Source organism: Ursus maritimus, unplaced genomic scaffold (assembly GCF_017311325.1).
Source record: "Ursus maritimus isolate PB19 unplaced genomic scaffold, ASM1731132v1 scaffold_25, whole genome shotgun sequence".
Taxonomy (NCBI): domain Eukaryota; kingdom Metazoa; phylum Chordata; class Mammalia; order Carnivora; family Ursidae; genus Ursus; species Ursus maritimus.
The window spans coordinates 33,889,476-33,904,191 of NW_024425008.1; the positions used below are offsets into that span (position 1 = coordinate 33,889,476).

Sequence of the window (14,716 nt, forward strand, 5' to 3'; positions counted from 1 at the left end):
GCTCATGGATATTTAATGTTTGGGTTATAATTCAATACTCCTTTATTTTGTTGCTGAAACTATTCCAACTTCAGTCACTGGGAGCTCCTTCAGCTGGCTCTTTTGTCCTTTTGCCATACTCCCAATCATTGTGTTTTATGGGGATTTTGGGGGGTTTTTTGGGCACTTTCCTTGTGGCATAAAATGCTCTGAGCTCATCTTGTATATTTACTGCCCCAGTCCTAGAATCAATCATTTCTCCAAGGAGCCCTGGTTCCTTTTATTGGCACCAAGACCTGAGCATTAGGTATGCTCCCATTCTAGTTTTATTTTCCAGCCACATAGCTTCTAACAGAGATTCTTCATTCTGATGTGAACTGGGAACTTTAGCAGAAGAGCTCAGCAGAAGAACCTAATCCCCTAAATTACTTTTTCTTTCAAAGGATAGTTAAGTCTAAGCAGAAAAAAATATGCAAAATAATTTCCATTATAAATGAAGGAAGACAAACCATGAGGCTTGCTTTGCTGTATTGTAACCCAACACAACATAGTTACTACAGACTGCAGAAGGATCCTTAGAATAACAGAGTCATTTGTCGAGGGTCATCAGGGAGAATACTGATAGTATCTTCAGCTTTGCCACATAACAGACACAGCATGGTGTACTCCTAGAACAAGATAAAGTACATAATTACATTGAGGAACAGGGAGAAAGACCTTCAGAACTTACTCTGGTAAAGCTATTCTCTATAAATGGAAATGGATATTTCTTCTGCACATTAGATCGATTTCTTCAATACCTATCAGGGATGTCTTAGGTTTATTCTGCGTATCCTAGAGTCTCGTTTATGTAAGTTGAACACATGCTGATGCTCTATTTACTGTGTATATAAGAATGTCATCTTGGAAATGCATGGCTATTTCTTGGACATAAAACACATACTGGGCTAGGGGCGCTTGGGTGGCTTGGTCAGTTAAGTGTCTGACTCTTGATTTCGGCTCAGGTCACGATCTTGCGGTCATGAGATGAAGCCCCACATCGGGTACCATGCTGGGCGTGGAGACTGATTAGGAGTCTCTCCCTCTCCCTCTGCCCCTTCCCACCTTCCCTCTCTTAAAAAAAATCCAAACACATATTGGAGCTTAATTAGCACTGCTATTTAATTAACTGAGAGAGAGAGTTAGTCGGGGGGGGACTGGGGTGGAGGAGGGGGAGAGGGAGAGGGAAAATCTTAAGTAGGCTCCACACTCAGCATGGAGCCCCATGGGGTGGGGGGAGTAGGGGTGCTCAATCTCACGACCCTGAGATCATGACCTGAGTCGAAACCAAGAGCTCAACTGACAGCCACCCAGGTGCCCTAGTGCTGCTATTTAAAGTAGTGAGGCAGGGCACCTGGGTGGCTCAGTCGGTTAAGCATCTGCCTTCAGGTCATGATCCTGGGATCAAGTCCTGCATCGGGCTCCCTGTTCAACAGGAAGCCTCCTTTTCCCTCTCCCTCTGCCACTCCCCCTGCTTATGCTCACTCTCTCTCTCACACAAATAAATAAATAAATAAAATCTTAAAAAATAAAATAAAATAAAGGAGTGAAGCAAATTGAGTGTGGATCCCTAAGGACAAATTCCTATTCTTAAAGTTGCTCCTTTCTAGATTATTTAAGACTACTAAGCAACAGAAATGATTTTTTAAAATGAAAGAAAGAAAGATCCCAAACTAAAACAACTATTTTATCTACTCCAAGAAAAGAAACAATTAAGTTAAATCCACTCATCATGCCTCATATTTAGACAGCTAGCTGTCTGGAATTTGATCTATTTCAGGAGTTTATGTTTCTTGGGCTTAACAAATGTCCAGGCTGATTTAAAGAAAAAAAAGAACAAAATCTTGCCATCTGCAATGACATGAAGGGACCTAGAGTATATCATGCTAAGTGAAGTCAGTCAGTCAGAGAAAGACAAACACCATATGATTTCACTCATGTTGAATTTAAGAAACGAAACAAATGAGCAAAGGAAGAGAGAGAGACACAAACCAAGAAACAGACTCTTAACTATAGAGAACAAAATGATGGTTACCAGAGGGGAGGTGGGCAGGGGGATGGGTGAAATAGGGGATGGGGATTAAGGAGGGCACTTGCCGTGATGAGCACCAAGTGTTGTAGAGAAGGGTTAAGTCACTATCTTGTACACCTGAAACTACTGTAACATTGTATGTTCCTGATACTGGAATTAAAATTTTAAAAAATGTCCAGGCTGGTGACAGAAGAAGCTTTGTTTTAGGGAAAACTCCCAGGACAAAGTCCTGTTTTTATAGTCCTCCCCTTCCAGAATATTTAATATAGATCATAAACTATACACACATATTTCCTTTCAAGCTTTTGCTTAAAAACTTTCTTATCTTTAGGAAAACAAACCTAATGCCAAATCTACTAGTATTTCCACACTTCAAACTGAGATTGTTAGCTGTCTGGGAATTGGTCAGTCAAGGCAGTTTGTGTTTCATGGGTCTGAACAGTCACTAGAGAGAGGGTCACAGAGATAAACAATGACTATGGTTCAGAGACTCAGAACCCAGGCAAGTGCATTTCTGTTTCGTATGAGTGAGTTTAGCAGGGGAGCTTACTTGTGGCAAAAGAAAGATTGTTTCTTAGAGACCACACTTAATTTCAAGGTCTATTCTACACACACAATAGGGATAAATAGGGGCTAAAGCTCAAAGAACAAATACAGGTCTCATAAATTAAAAAATGAAATAGGGGCATCTGGGTGACTCAATCAGTTGAGTGTCTGACTCTTGGTTTTGGCTCAGGTTATGGTCTCAGGGTCATGACATTGAGCCCCAGGCCAGGGCTCTGCACTCAGCAGGGAGTCGGCTTCAAGATTCTTTCCCTCTGCCCCTCCCCCCCAAAATAAAGAAATCTTTCTAAAACAATGAAATAAAAATCCACCCTCTAGGTCTTTTACTGCTCTCAAATACTTCTGCTTTCACCTGCCAGACATTACCAGTAGGATGTGAACCTTTCACTGGAAATGAAGAAGACAACAATAATAGTCAAAACAGAAAAATGTGTGAAGCGAGACAAACATCTGAGTTTTCACCCAATCTATCCATTGACAAGTTTTTATTAAGTGCCTAAATGCTTTGCAATGAGCTAGGTGCACTGGCAGACATAAGAGAAGGCAAGGACAAGGTCTGACCTTTCAAAATTTACAATCTAACTTGAGAGCAAGAAAAAACTTAACACATGGTATATTCTGGAAAGGTTATGAAATAAGTAAGACCAATTACACCTGAAATCTTTAATTTATAGTTGGTCTGGAATCCAAGTTTCAATGTAGGTCAATTATTTGGATTTCAAAAGCAGTTTCCCATAGTAGCAATGTTGTACACAGCAGTTAGGTTGCCAGGAAATTCCAGGGAGTCTTTCAAACTCATACTGTGTAAGTACCATAGAATCTAACCATACATAGCAGTGCTTCTGTGGGAAAATCTAGAATTCTAAAACTTGGAATGCCAGGAACACATCCCCCCGTGCTGCCAGGATCAGGACACCTCTTATCAAAACTCGCCAAGTTGGGAGGATAAAAAACCCCCCTCAAGTCATTCATGGAAACCCTCAAAGTCTCCACCTGGGCAAAGCACAGGGATAGAGATCTGGAAGGAAGGGAGGAGTGTGTGGAATCACCTTTGGGAAGGCCAGATCCTTTGCTTTATTCTGAGGGGCCCATGGCCCTCTTCTTCTATTACTACCTATTAATTCTGACCCCAACTCCTCTCCTTCCCTAGTCCACAGAGGAAGAGAAGGCAGTCTCACAGTTCCCCTTTTGTTTCCTGAGGCAAACACATAGTCCTTTCAATGGCTTTTAGGGTGATATAAAAAATAAAGGACACCAGTAATCATTTATAATGCATTTTCTGTTCAAACTCTGTACTTCTGTCTCCCCCCCTACTTGTGCCATCGGAAAATCTCACTTTAACAATGATATTATGGTTATTTTAAAAACAGAATTCTTATCTTTTAGAGATATGTACTGAAATATTTACAGAAGTAGTGATATATTTGGGATTTGATTCAAAATAATCCTGTAGGGCGATGTGGGAATGGTGAGATACAAAGTAAAGCAAACTGAAGCTGGGTGGTGGAGGTTAAAACACTATTCTGCCTACTTTCACCCATAAGACATTTAAAACGAAACATTACCAATGTGGGGAATCCCACCTTGAACCTGAACTATTGCTGGAGTGAAACAGGTGCTGGGGCAGGGTGGGAATGAGGAAGTAGACTGCTGAAGCTGAGAACAAAGAGTTCTTGTGCCCGTGGGGCTGAGAAGGAAGTTCCCAAGTGGCTACTTACATGAGTCAGGGCCCGCTGTCGGTATAAGGAAAGGGGGAAAGCAGTATGGGCTGGACTATCAAGAGCAAGCAGGAGACAGAATTTAAGTTCTGCTTGAAAGAAGTAAGATTTAGTTGACCTGAAGGTAGAGAAAGGGACTAGTCAAGTCAGGGAAAAAGCAGGAATAAGGACAGTGAGAGGGAAAGGGCAAACATTTCCCACATGGAGCAGCGAGATCAGCAGGATGATATATTTGAGCAAGATTAATTTGACGGCAGTGCGTAGAACTAGAGTGTGGGAGCTGCTGTAGTAATTTAGGTTTGAGTGGGTATGGTCCTTGACATGACATGTGGCAGCAAGGGCCAAAAAAGGCAAGAGAAACAAAGGAAGAAAGGAGGGCAGGCAGAGTCTTAGCATCAAAGAAGGACATTTGGGAGACAGCTGATAGGTTTCAGGTGAGCCTGAGTGTATGCGTGCTCACTATTTGAGAAAGTAAAGAGAAGGTTCCAGACCAGAGACCAAAGCTCAGGGGAAAAATCAGTTAGGGAACAATAGGAAAGGAAACCAGGGAAATAGCATAAGAGGACTCAGAATGATTTCAAAAGAAAGAAAAAAGTCTGGCCCTATGGACCTCACGGGAAGAAATCCTTCAAAAACCACAATGGTTGACAAAACCAGACCCAGGAGAGACACTAAAAGAGCTAAGAACTGAGGCAAGGTCACAGCATTTGGCTACGTTATAGGAGACCTCTGAGAGAATAGTTTTAGAAAGTGAAAATGAAAACCAGTTTGCAGGTGGTTAAGAGGAGCACAGGGAAATAAGGAAAATAGAGTAAAGACCTACTCAAGTAAAGACGCAAAAGGAAGGACAGAGATGATCAGAAGATGAATCACAGAGGTAGGTGAGTGAAATGAAAGGATTTTTAACTTATTTTTTAACCAAAGAAGAATCAAGTATATTTACTGTAAGAAATATTTCAAATCCCAGGGAGACAAAGAATATGCTGGGTAGAGAGCAGACTGGTGAGGAAATGCAGAAAGGGTAGCCTTAGAAAGGAATAAAAATTTTCCTCTCTACTGGGACAGAGGGAAGAGTCTGAGGTTGGACAATGCTATGCGTGGTGAGCCAAAGAGACTAGTGGGAAAGAAGAGAAAGGGAAGGTGGCCAGCCCCGTAAGAACCCTGAAATGAGGAGCTCAGATATATTACACTGTAGCTAAAATGAGCTATGGAAAGGCCAAAGCGGTAGTCTAAAGCATCACTTTCAGGAAATGAATCTGATGGTAGGATACAGAATACAGGTGGGGGGAAGCAGATGTTGAGAGAGAAGAGGAGGTGGAGAGGCCGGTTTAAGAGTTGGGTTTTTCTGCAAGAGAATTTTACTGGCTAGGCATTGTGAATACCAGCCATCTTCCTTTATCTTCTTCTTCCTACCCCACAGTCATTTCTGGGGCAGCTTTGAAGATGGCTATGTTCAGTCATAAAGGAAAATCAGCTAGACTTTGCTTTCATGGCAGTGATAGACAATGGCTTAATTAGGGCAATCTTAACATCCATTTAGGGCTCTAAAAACTCCCAGGGGCTTCAGAAGCTTCTGCAAAATGGCTATAAGCCCTCCTTTCCTCTCATGAAAGGACAGAGCTGCTCCTTTAAGCCCATGATAAGCTCCCTTCCCTATTTGGCCACTACTCATTCACTGAGATCTGGATTTTGCCTTAAGTTACATATAACATTTAAACATTTTTTGAGGCATAATTTTTGGATGCTGAGAAGATGTGGTCAAGATGTTTTACAGATGAACCACAACATATCAGACCAGATTCTCACAGGTGAATACTCTCTTCTACACTAAAATACGAATGAACGAGAGCGGTTACATTGTCAGATTCTGTTATGGAAGATTATTATTTTTTTCTCATTAAAATCCTACCCAAATTTGAAGGACTTAAAAAAACTCCCCTGCCTGTGAAAAGCTCCAACCTGATATTTATAGCCTATAGATGAATACACAGTTCACTCTAAGCAAGTAACTCAATCTGAAAGCTTGAAAATGGAGGCAGTAAGGGACAGTCACAGGTTCCAGTGTGTCCTTATGGTTTCCAGTTTACCCTTGGCTCCGCCCCACTGTCCAGCTTTTCTTCCTGACCATCAGATCTGTGAATCATCAACAACCCAGGCATACGGTAGCCTTCCGTACAATTCGTCATGTGCTCTCATGATTGTACAGGGCTTCGTCCTTATAAGTACTTATTCTCTACCCTTATGGCGGTCCAGCTTCTTTCCTCCAACCTTGATACACCCACCCTGTCACTTTACTTAGTGAGTTATATTAAAATGCCTTACCACAACTGAGACTACAGAGTTGCTCAACTCTACATGCCTGTGGGGGAAGACAAAGATAACCTCCTTATCAAAATTTCTATGCTCAGCAAGCATGGGGGCAGTGGGCAAGCCAACACTTATAAAACCAACAACTGTGCAATTACATAACTGGATAGAGAAAAAACAGGCACAGCTGTAACCTCAGAAGAAGCCACAATGTGCTGTTCTTTATAAACAAACATGACAGGCCTGCGATATTACTTGTAAGGCATGCATTTTGATTTGTGACTCTTATGGAGACAGATTTGAACAGATATACTCACGTCTAAAGTGTCTCTCTTAACATACACAAGTAGAAGAGAAGGATGGTCTCCTTTTTTATATTTACTAGTACTTCACTTATTAAAACTATATCTAGATTTACAAAAGTACTTTTATTATTCCCCCTTCCCCACAATAACAGACCACATTGATACATTTACCTGAAATTCATCCATGATACTGAATGTGTACTCGTGCCGGGCTATTACGTGATGACAATTCTTACACAGATCTGCCGAAACAGAGGGAGACTTAAATAATTAAGCCTTGGAATGTACCTTAAGACAGAAAAATTTCTATTTTCAGCATGGTATTGCTTTAAAAGACTCTTAACTGATATATTTAACACAGCAGCGGGAAACCCATTATAATATCTGCCTTGATAAGAAATCCAAAATCCATCACATAGCAATGCTACATAACGAAGGGCCTCAACTCAGACATTTAACAGGCATATATTAATTCCCATTCTCAGGACTTAGAGACACTGTGCTACTAAAAACAATCATAAATAAAAAGCCAATGCTAGACATTAAAGTGAATTTAATAGTAACAAAAGACTCTAGTAAAAACATATAATAACTATGATTTATTGAGTGCTGAGTGCTTACTGTTTTAAATAGTTTTTATCTGTTTACTTAATCTTCTCAAAACCCAGAGAAGCAGATACTATTGTTATCACCTTTTTAAGGATAAAGAAACAAAGCCACACCACCGTTAAGTAATTAGCAAGACTACTGAGGTAGGAAGTGTTGGAAACAGAATTCAAACCCATTCATTCTGGCTCCAGAGCCCTTGCTCGTAACCACTATATCCTACTACCTCTTTAAAACAGAGTTTAAAGGGTTATGACTAAAATAAAGAAAAAGATTGTTCTACTTTAGAATATTTTCAATAGTCTGACTCAATTCTAAAGGCTTAGTGTCCTTCATATTCCTTTTTAAAAATATCATTATTTGCACATCTATTCCTCATATATTCAGAACATACCAAAGAACCAGGAAACATGCAAAAGGGGGTGTGAACAGTTTAATTTCTTTTCACCATACCTGGCAACTAAAATGTACATATACTTAATTTACTCATAAAAATTCTTAGAATGCCAACCTCAGTTTATTTATTTGGTTCCCCAGTGCTGAGGATGAGGAGCAGCAGATGAAGGCAGCACAGCAAAAGAAACAACAGACGGACGATGAGATAGAAGACAAAAAAAGCTATGAGAGCAGAAACAAGACTAAAAAAACCATAACATCCCAGGGTCATTTAGCATGGCAGCAAAGAGCCCTAAACACTTCAGTAGCTGTTGGAGAACATCACTGTATTAGACTATAATAAAAAAAGAAAACTCACATGAATGACCCGAAGGTTAAAAAAAAAAAATCTCTCATTTCAGAAGGCATAAAGACTTTAAAAATAAACAAAAAATGGTGCCTGAATCATAAGCTTCAGTTATCCTCAAAAGTCACTTATGCAGAGTCTGATGATGCTAGCATCATCTCTGTTTTCCTCTTAAAAACCAAACTAGCAACTCTGTTGCAATACAATATTGAAACAGGCCTCATAAAACACAACATATCAGTAGGTACAACACTATCAGCTTTCAAAAGCCAGTATCTGCTACCAGACTTGCGGGAAAAAAAAAAGTCTACTTACGATCATAGGTAACTATTTCTTCTCCATCTTCCTCTTTCAAAGATTTGTTTGTGATCAGCATAAAATCCCGCTTACTGCACACTGCACAGCCTGTAAAGTTCAGCAAGAAAGATCCATTCTCCAGGCAGATGTTACCCTAAAATATTAAAAATAGGAATTTAATTTTCTCCTATTTTAAAACCCTTAGTGAAAATAATTAATAGACTAAAAATTTCTAAAGGCAAAAAAACATGGCTAGAATTTACTTGCTTGAAGTCTGCACCAAGTAATTTTGGAAATTACTAGCTTTCCTTTAGAAGTGCTATTTACGGCAAAGAAAACTGAAGCGGTGTTAAAGCTGTAAGTCTCTGAGGACTGCAACTGTGTTTGAGAGGACTAAATGCAAATGGATATTTAGAAACATAATGAAGCTTTAATAATATAAAATGTGAAAAGGAAAAATGAGAAAAATCTAATAGCCAACAATATTCAATGAGGCATAGCATAAAACCAGAATGAAAATTCAATCAAAATGGAAATACTGAACTAATGATAAAAACGATCTTATACAGTGTGATGCTCAGTTAATTACTGAAATAGCATTTTCTGATGCCTTAAAAAATAACACGAGATAAGCAAACAAGAATAAACTCTCATCTCTACAGATGCCAGTCCTTTAGGGTATGTGTGATTCAGGCAGAGAAGATAAGCTCTGCAATTCATCAGACTGACACCATGGCACTCAAAAGAGAAAGGGATTTGCTTCCTCACGAAGAAACTCTAAACACCTTATGCTCCTAGCTCAAGGGAGGTCTTTGCTGAAGGCTTACTAATAACTGTTCAGAAAGTCATTTTATAAAGAATCTAACTCAACCTCATTTCTGACCAATACAGAGAGTATTTTTAACAGTCCATGTGACTAAAAACCAGTCCAAGCAACATTTCTCCGATGCAGCTATGTGTCTGATACTGTGCAAGAGCAAGTGAAGGATCAGAGAATGAGTCACCTCTTTCTTCCTCCAAGGAGCTTATGAACTATCAGGAAGACCAGCTTTAAGTGATGCCACAGTGAAGCCTTCCTGGATTCCCAGCACCACAGTTAACCTCTCCCTTTTGAGTGGCTCCTTGATGCTATATATTAAGGTAGAGATTAACTCTGGAGGCAGGGGTGGGTGGAAGCGAGGAAATCCATCTATGTAGTTGGGAGATACTAAATCACAGGCACATCAACATAACTATTAAAGGGGGAAAACGGCCTTAGGGTTAAAGTATAAATTTCCAGCTATTAAGAACAGGTGCTTTGCTTTGATTTTCTTAAAAATAAACATCACTGAAGTACAGCTTCTATACAATAAAATCCACACACTGTAAGCGTATAGGTGAATGACTTTTAACAGATATGTGTATCAAGGTAATCACTATCCCAACCAAGATATAAAAATTTCTATCTTCCTAGGACAGTCTTCAGGCTTTGCAGACTATCTCCAACCCCTATCTCGCCTCAGGCACCCCTTGATCTGATTACTATCTCTAGATATTAGATTTGCCTGTTATAAAATTTTATACAAATAGGACCATGAGGTATACTCTTCTGCATCCAGTTTCTCCTGCTCTGTCCGTATTAGTCACCTATGTTGTTGTACTGGTAGCTCATTGCTTTTCATTGCCAAACAGCATGGATTCATGTTGAGACTTTTGGGTCCTTTTCAGTTTGGGGCTATTATGAATAAAGCAGCTACAAAGATTCAGTAAGTCTTGTGGAAACATATATCTTTCTCTTCAGTAAACACTTGAAGTGGAGTTGCTGAGTCAGATGGTAAAAATACGGTCCATATAAACGTCATAACTGCCCATTAGTTTTCCATTTTCTCTTCCCACCAGCACTGTGAGTTCCAGTTGCTCCACATCCTCACCAACTTGAGGTACTGTGTCTTTTCTTATCTAGCCATATTAATCATGTGGTATCTCACAGTAGTTTTTAATTTGTATTTCCCTCATGACTAGTAACATTCAGCATCTTTTCATGGTGCCTACACAGTACCTTCTTTTGTGGAGTGTCTAGTCAAGTCTTTTGACCATTTTTTGAAAGTTAGGTTATCTTATCTAGTTGTAAGAGCTACTATTGAGTTGTAAGAGTTCTTTATATATCTTAGATACAAATCCTGTCAGATTTGTATTACAAATATGTTCTCCCTATTACTGGCGTGCCGTTTTTTAAATAATGTCTTTTGAAGAGCAGTTAGTTTTGATTCTTATGAAGTCCAATTTATCAAACTTTTTCTTTCACTATTTGTGTTTGTCTTCTAAGACTAGTATTTCGTCTATGAAAAATATCTACCACAAATCTCTAGAAAATTTTACGAAACCAAAGATAAATATTTATTACCTACTCATTCCGCACTTAGAACTTCTTGACATGCTAATCCATTATTTTTCTCCAACAATTTTTTGGATGAGTACGCTATACTTGCTACTATCATCTTATTGTCCTTTCCTTTGCTAAGCTCAAAGTGGCTTCTGTTCTTACTGCCCTCAGAAATATCGCATGACTTCGAAAACTCCAAGAGTTGGAAGGACCTTTCAGATTTCAAATGGTCCGTCCCTCCTGAACAACAGAAAGAGAGTTCAATTTCTCCAAGGGTTGCCCATTCCACTTTTGAAAATCTGTTAGAAAGTTTTGTTCTGATTCAAAGCCTACAACCAATAACATCCACCCACTAATGATTTCTAAATCTGCCTTCTGAAATTCCAGAATGACAGCCCTTTAATTATTTTAGAACAGAATTAAGTCAGAAAAAAGTGCCAATGAAAGGCACTTTTCTGGTTTCCCAATCACCTCAATCCTTTTCTCTATTCTTCTTCTTATACTTTATTTTCAGTTTCCAAATTATTCCTTGAAGCTCAGTCCTTGATCCTGCTTGATTCTCCATATTCTTTTCCCAAGAAAACAAATCCTTTCTATTTGGACACTTTTATTCCACTAACTCATCTGGTTGAATTTCACACCTAAACTGCATGCAATCTTGTATTTTCACTTGACTTCTTGGATGTTACATTCTCAATCTTAGATGAAACATGATAAAAACAATCTGACCATGTGCACCCCAATTTTCGTTCTTTCTCCCATATGCCTCCAATTTTTGTAATGATATTTCCAATTTCCCAACTGCCTAGATTGAAAACCCTAAGATCATCTATGCTCCTCCCTCCATTAAATTGGCTGAGTTCTAGTAATTCTCTCCTTGACAGGAGGTCTTCGTTATCTCATGCCTACACTACTATTACCATGGCTCCCCAAATACTCTGTAGGGCTCTCCCTTTTCTATTCCCCCCCCTACCATAACCTCAATATACAGCCATAAGATTCCATTCTCCTAAATAACAGATTTCAGAATTATTTACCTATTCAATTTTCTTGATGGATGCCCAATGCCTAAAGTGTAGAATCTAAACTTAATACAACTTTTAAGTCTTTTGATTAGTTAGGTCAATTCTTAAGAATCCAACCCAATCTCTTTAATACTCTTTGCTACAAACACCTCCCTCGTGTGGTCTCTGAAACGTGCAGTGTTCATTACTGGATTCATAAAAAAATTTTACACTTTTAAAAAAGCATGAAATAAAACACAATAAAGTATATGAAACATAAATATACAGTATAATGCCTCTACCTACAAGATGTCAGTAGTACCCCCAGCTGTGACAACTAAAAATGTCTACAGATAGTACTAAGTGTCCCTGGGGAGGCAAAATCTCACCTAGTTGAGAACCACTGCTCTAATTAATTCACTTTCATTATTCATTCATTCCATTCTATGACTGCATCACACTTTTCCAGTGTACCACTACAAATAATGCTGTTGTGAGCATTCTTATACAAGTCTCCAGGAACATATGTAATGCATTTATTTCTCTAGAATGGGAACTGCTGGGTCATTCATATGCATATTTTCATTTGATAATGCTAAACCTTTTTCCAAGGAGGTTGTACCATGAGTGTTCTCGTTATATATCCTTCCCCAAAAACTACGTATTAGGATATTAAGAGACAGAAACTATAGATTTCCTACCTCCCAACCATTACAAGAATCCTTGTTCTTGTCATATTCCCCAAACCTCTGGCTCCTCCTTTCCTTCTTTTCTACCCTAGTCACAACTAGCCTTCAAGTCCCAAATGAAGTCCACCTTCCTTTTGGGAGAACAGCGCTATTTCTCTCCCCTTTCTCTGAACTTGAACAGCATTTATGAACTGTACTACTCATTTTTTGTTAATCACATACTCCTCAGATACAATGAAAGCTGCCGATTTCTTCTTTGGTATCCCTTTCTGGCCTAGCAAAGTAATCTAGCTGCACACATAAATGTTCAGTAAGTATACCTGGAATGAATGAGAGTAAACAAGCTTCGGCAACCTCCCGAGCTTGAGAGGAGATGAGATTTTTCAAAAAGTAACAGCCAGGAAACCTGAATTCTGGCCTTGGCTCTCCTCTTAAGAGAATGTGAACTTGGGCAAGTGATGATTTCCCCTCTCTGGGCAATAGTTTCATCTGCAAATCTGGGTTATAACATATGGCCTCAGAAGTCCCTTCCAGAGCTAGAATTCAGTAAGAAAAGTGAATTTCACCAAATCAAGCTTGAGAATGAAACCAGGAGTGTGTGTGTGGGAGGGGTGGAAAGCGTGTCCCTCTGGCGTCGTACTGGATTGTTGGTGGTGATGGGGTTTCCTTGGTTGTCCCCTGGAGCTCGAGAGAAGCGGGGTGACCGCTGATGTCAGCCGCCAGGGCGGGGACCGGCGGAACGGACGGCCACAGGCCACCCCCGCCAAGCGCCTAAATACAGCTACCGGGTCACTGGAATGGGCAGAGCGGCTGGGTCGGCCTGCACCCGGCCTCTCAGGGAAGGCCAGCCGGGGCCACGAGAAGTCCCAGGGGCTGGCCACGGGCCAAGGGAGCGAGAAGTTCTCAGCGCCCACTCGCTCACCCGGTTGGGATACTCCTTCTCCACACAGCCCCCACACATCCCGACGCCGTTCACGAAGACGGTCCTTCAGCGCTTCCGGGAAGACGAAACCTCGCGAGAGCAAAGGGAAGGTTGCCGCATGCGCCCGAAGTACTCGGCTCTGGAGTATTTGCTCTCGGAACTTACGCGAAGTCTCCGCCCGTTAGCCACTGTTGTTCGGGCAGCGCCTGGTCTCCTAGGCAACGACGCCGGGCCCCGGAGTGGGACTTGGGAAATCTAAGGAGGAAGAAGGGCGGGACCGTGGAGCCTGTGGCGGGAAAGCGAAAGGGAGCTCCCACGGAGCAGAGTTCCTACAGGCGCCCTCCTGAGTCTGGGCTGACAGAAAGGCGAGTCACAACACACAAGAAAGGGAATTGTTTCTCTTCCTCGGCTTACTCCGTACATAAAGTTGAAATTATAATGATTTATATACAACATCATATCGGTGATAGTGATAAATCAGCTCTCGACAGGTGAATAAGCAATAACCGAAGTGTCGGGGAAGAGGCACTTACAGCTCTGCAGAGAATCTCCTAAAACTCCCAAAAAGAACTCTTAAAATGTTAATAATAAATGACCATTATTTATCCCATTAGCGGTGGGAAACGTGTTTCTGTGTCACAGAAGCACCTCCGGGACAGGCACACACTATGCAAATAGAAAATGACCAGGTCGATCCTACAGGGGCTGAAAATACTTGTGGTTGGAACTCTGCCTTTTCCTTTTCCTCCGTATTGAAAGCATCTTACTTTTCACAGTAACATAATGAACCTGAATACGAATATCCAAAATCTGTCTTTGTGTTTCTGAACAACCTGTCTTCATCATACCCAGCTACTCCAATGGAGATATTCAATAAGACCATCAGCATCCTCCCTCAACCCTGCCTATTGTAGTCAAGTCAGTGAAGAATCAGGGAGCATATGAGACTGTGGGATCCAGATTCTTTAAAGAAAAGATTAAGAACTATTTCAAAGTTCACTCTATTCTTGGAATAATTACAATGCCTTCCACTTGTATGATACTTTCAACCTGCCAAAATGTCCTCATTTCAGCTTCTAATTTTATGCCTTTACAACCCCATAAGAATGGTAAGGAAAATGTCTCCCCTTTTCAGATGAGGAAACCAAGA

At 40.4% G+C, this 14,716-nt stretch overlaps 1 protein-coding gene across 1 annotated transcript; it reads right to left on the minus strand.

The window, feature by feature from the left end:
• Nucleotides 1-490: 490 nt before the first annotated feature.
• Nucleotides 491-13,722, minus strand: CHURC1 (churchill domain containing 1). The gene is made up of 4 exons (XM_008700895.2): nt 13,567-13,722; nt 8,608-8,743; nt 7,116-7,186; nt 491-647 (listed from the first exon to the last, which is right to left on the minus strand). Exons 1-4 carry the CDS (start codon nt 13,603-13,605, stop codon nt 555-557), a joined length of 339 nt encoding a protein of 112 aa, XP_008699117.2. The 5' UTR covers nt 13,606-13,722; the 3' UTR covers nt 491-554.
• Between the last annotated feature and the right edge of the window lie 994 nt (nt 13,723-14,716).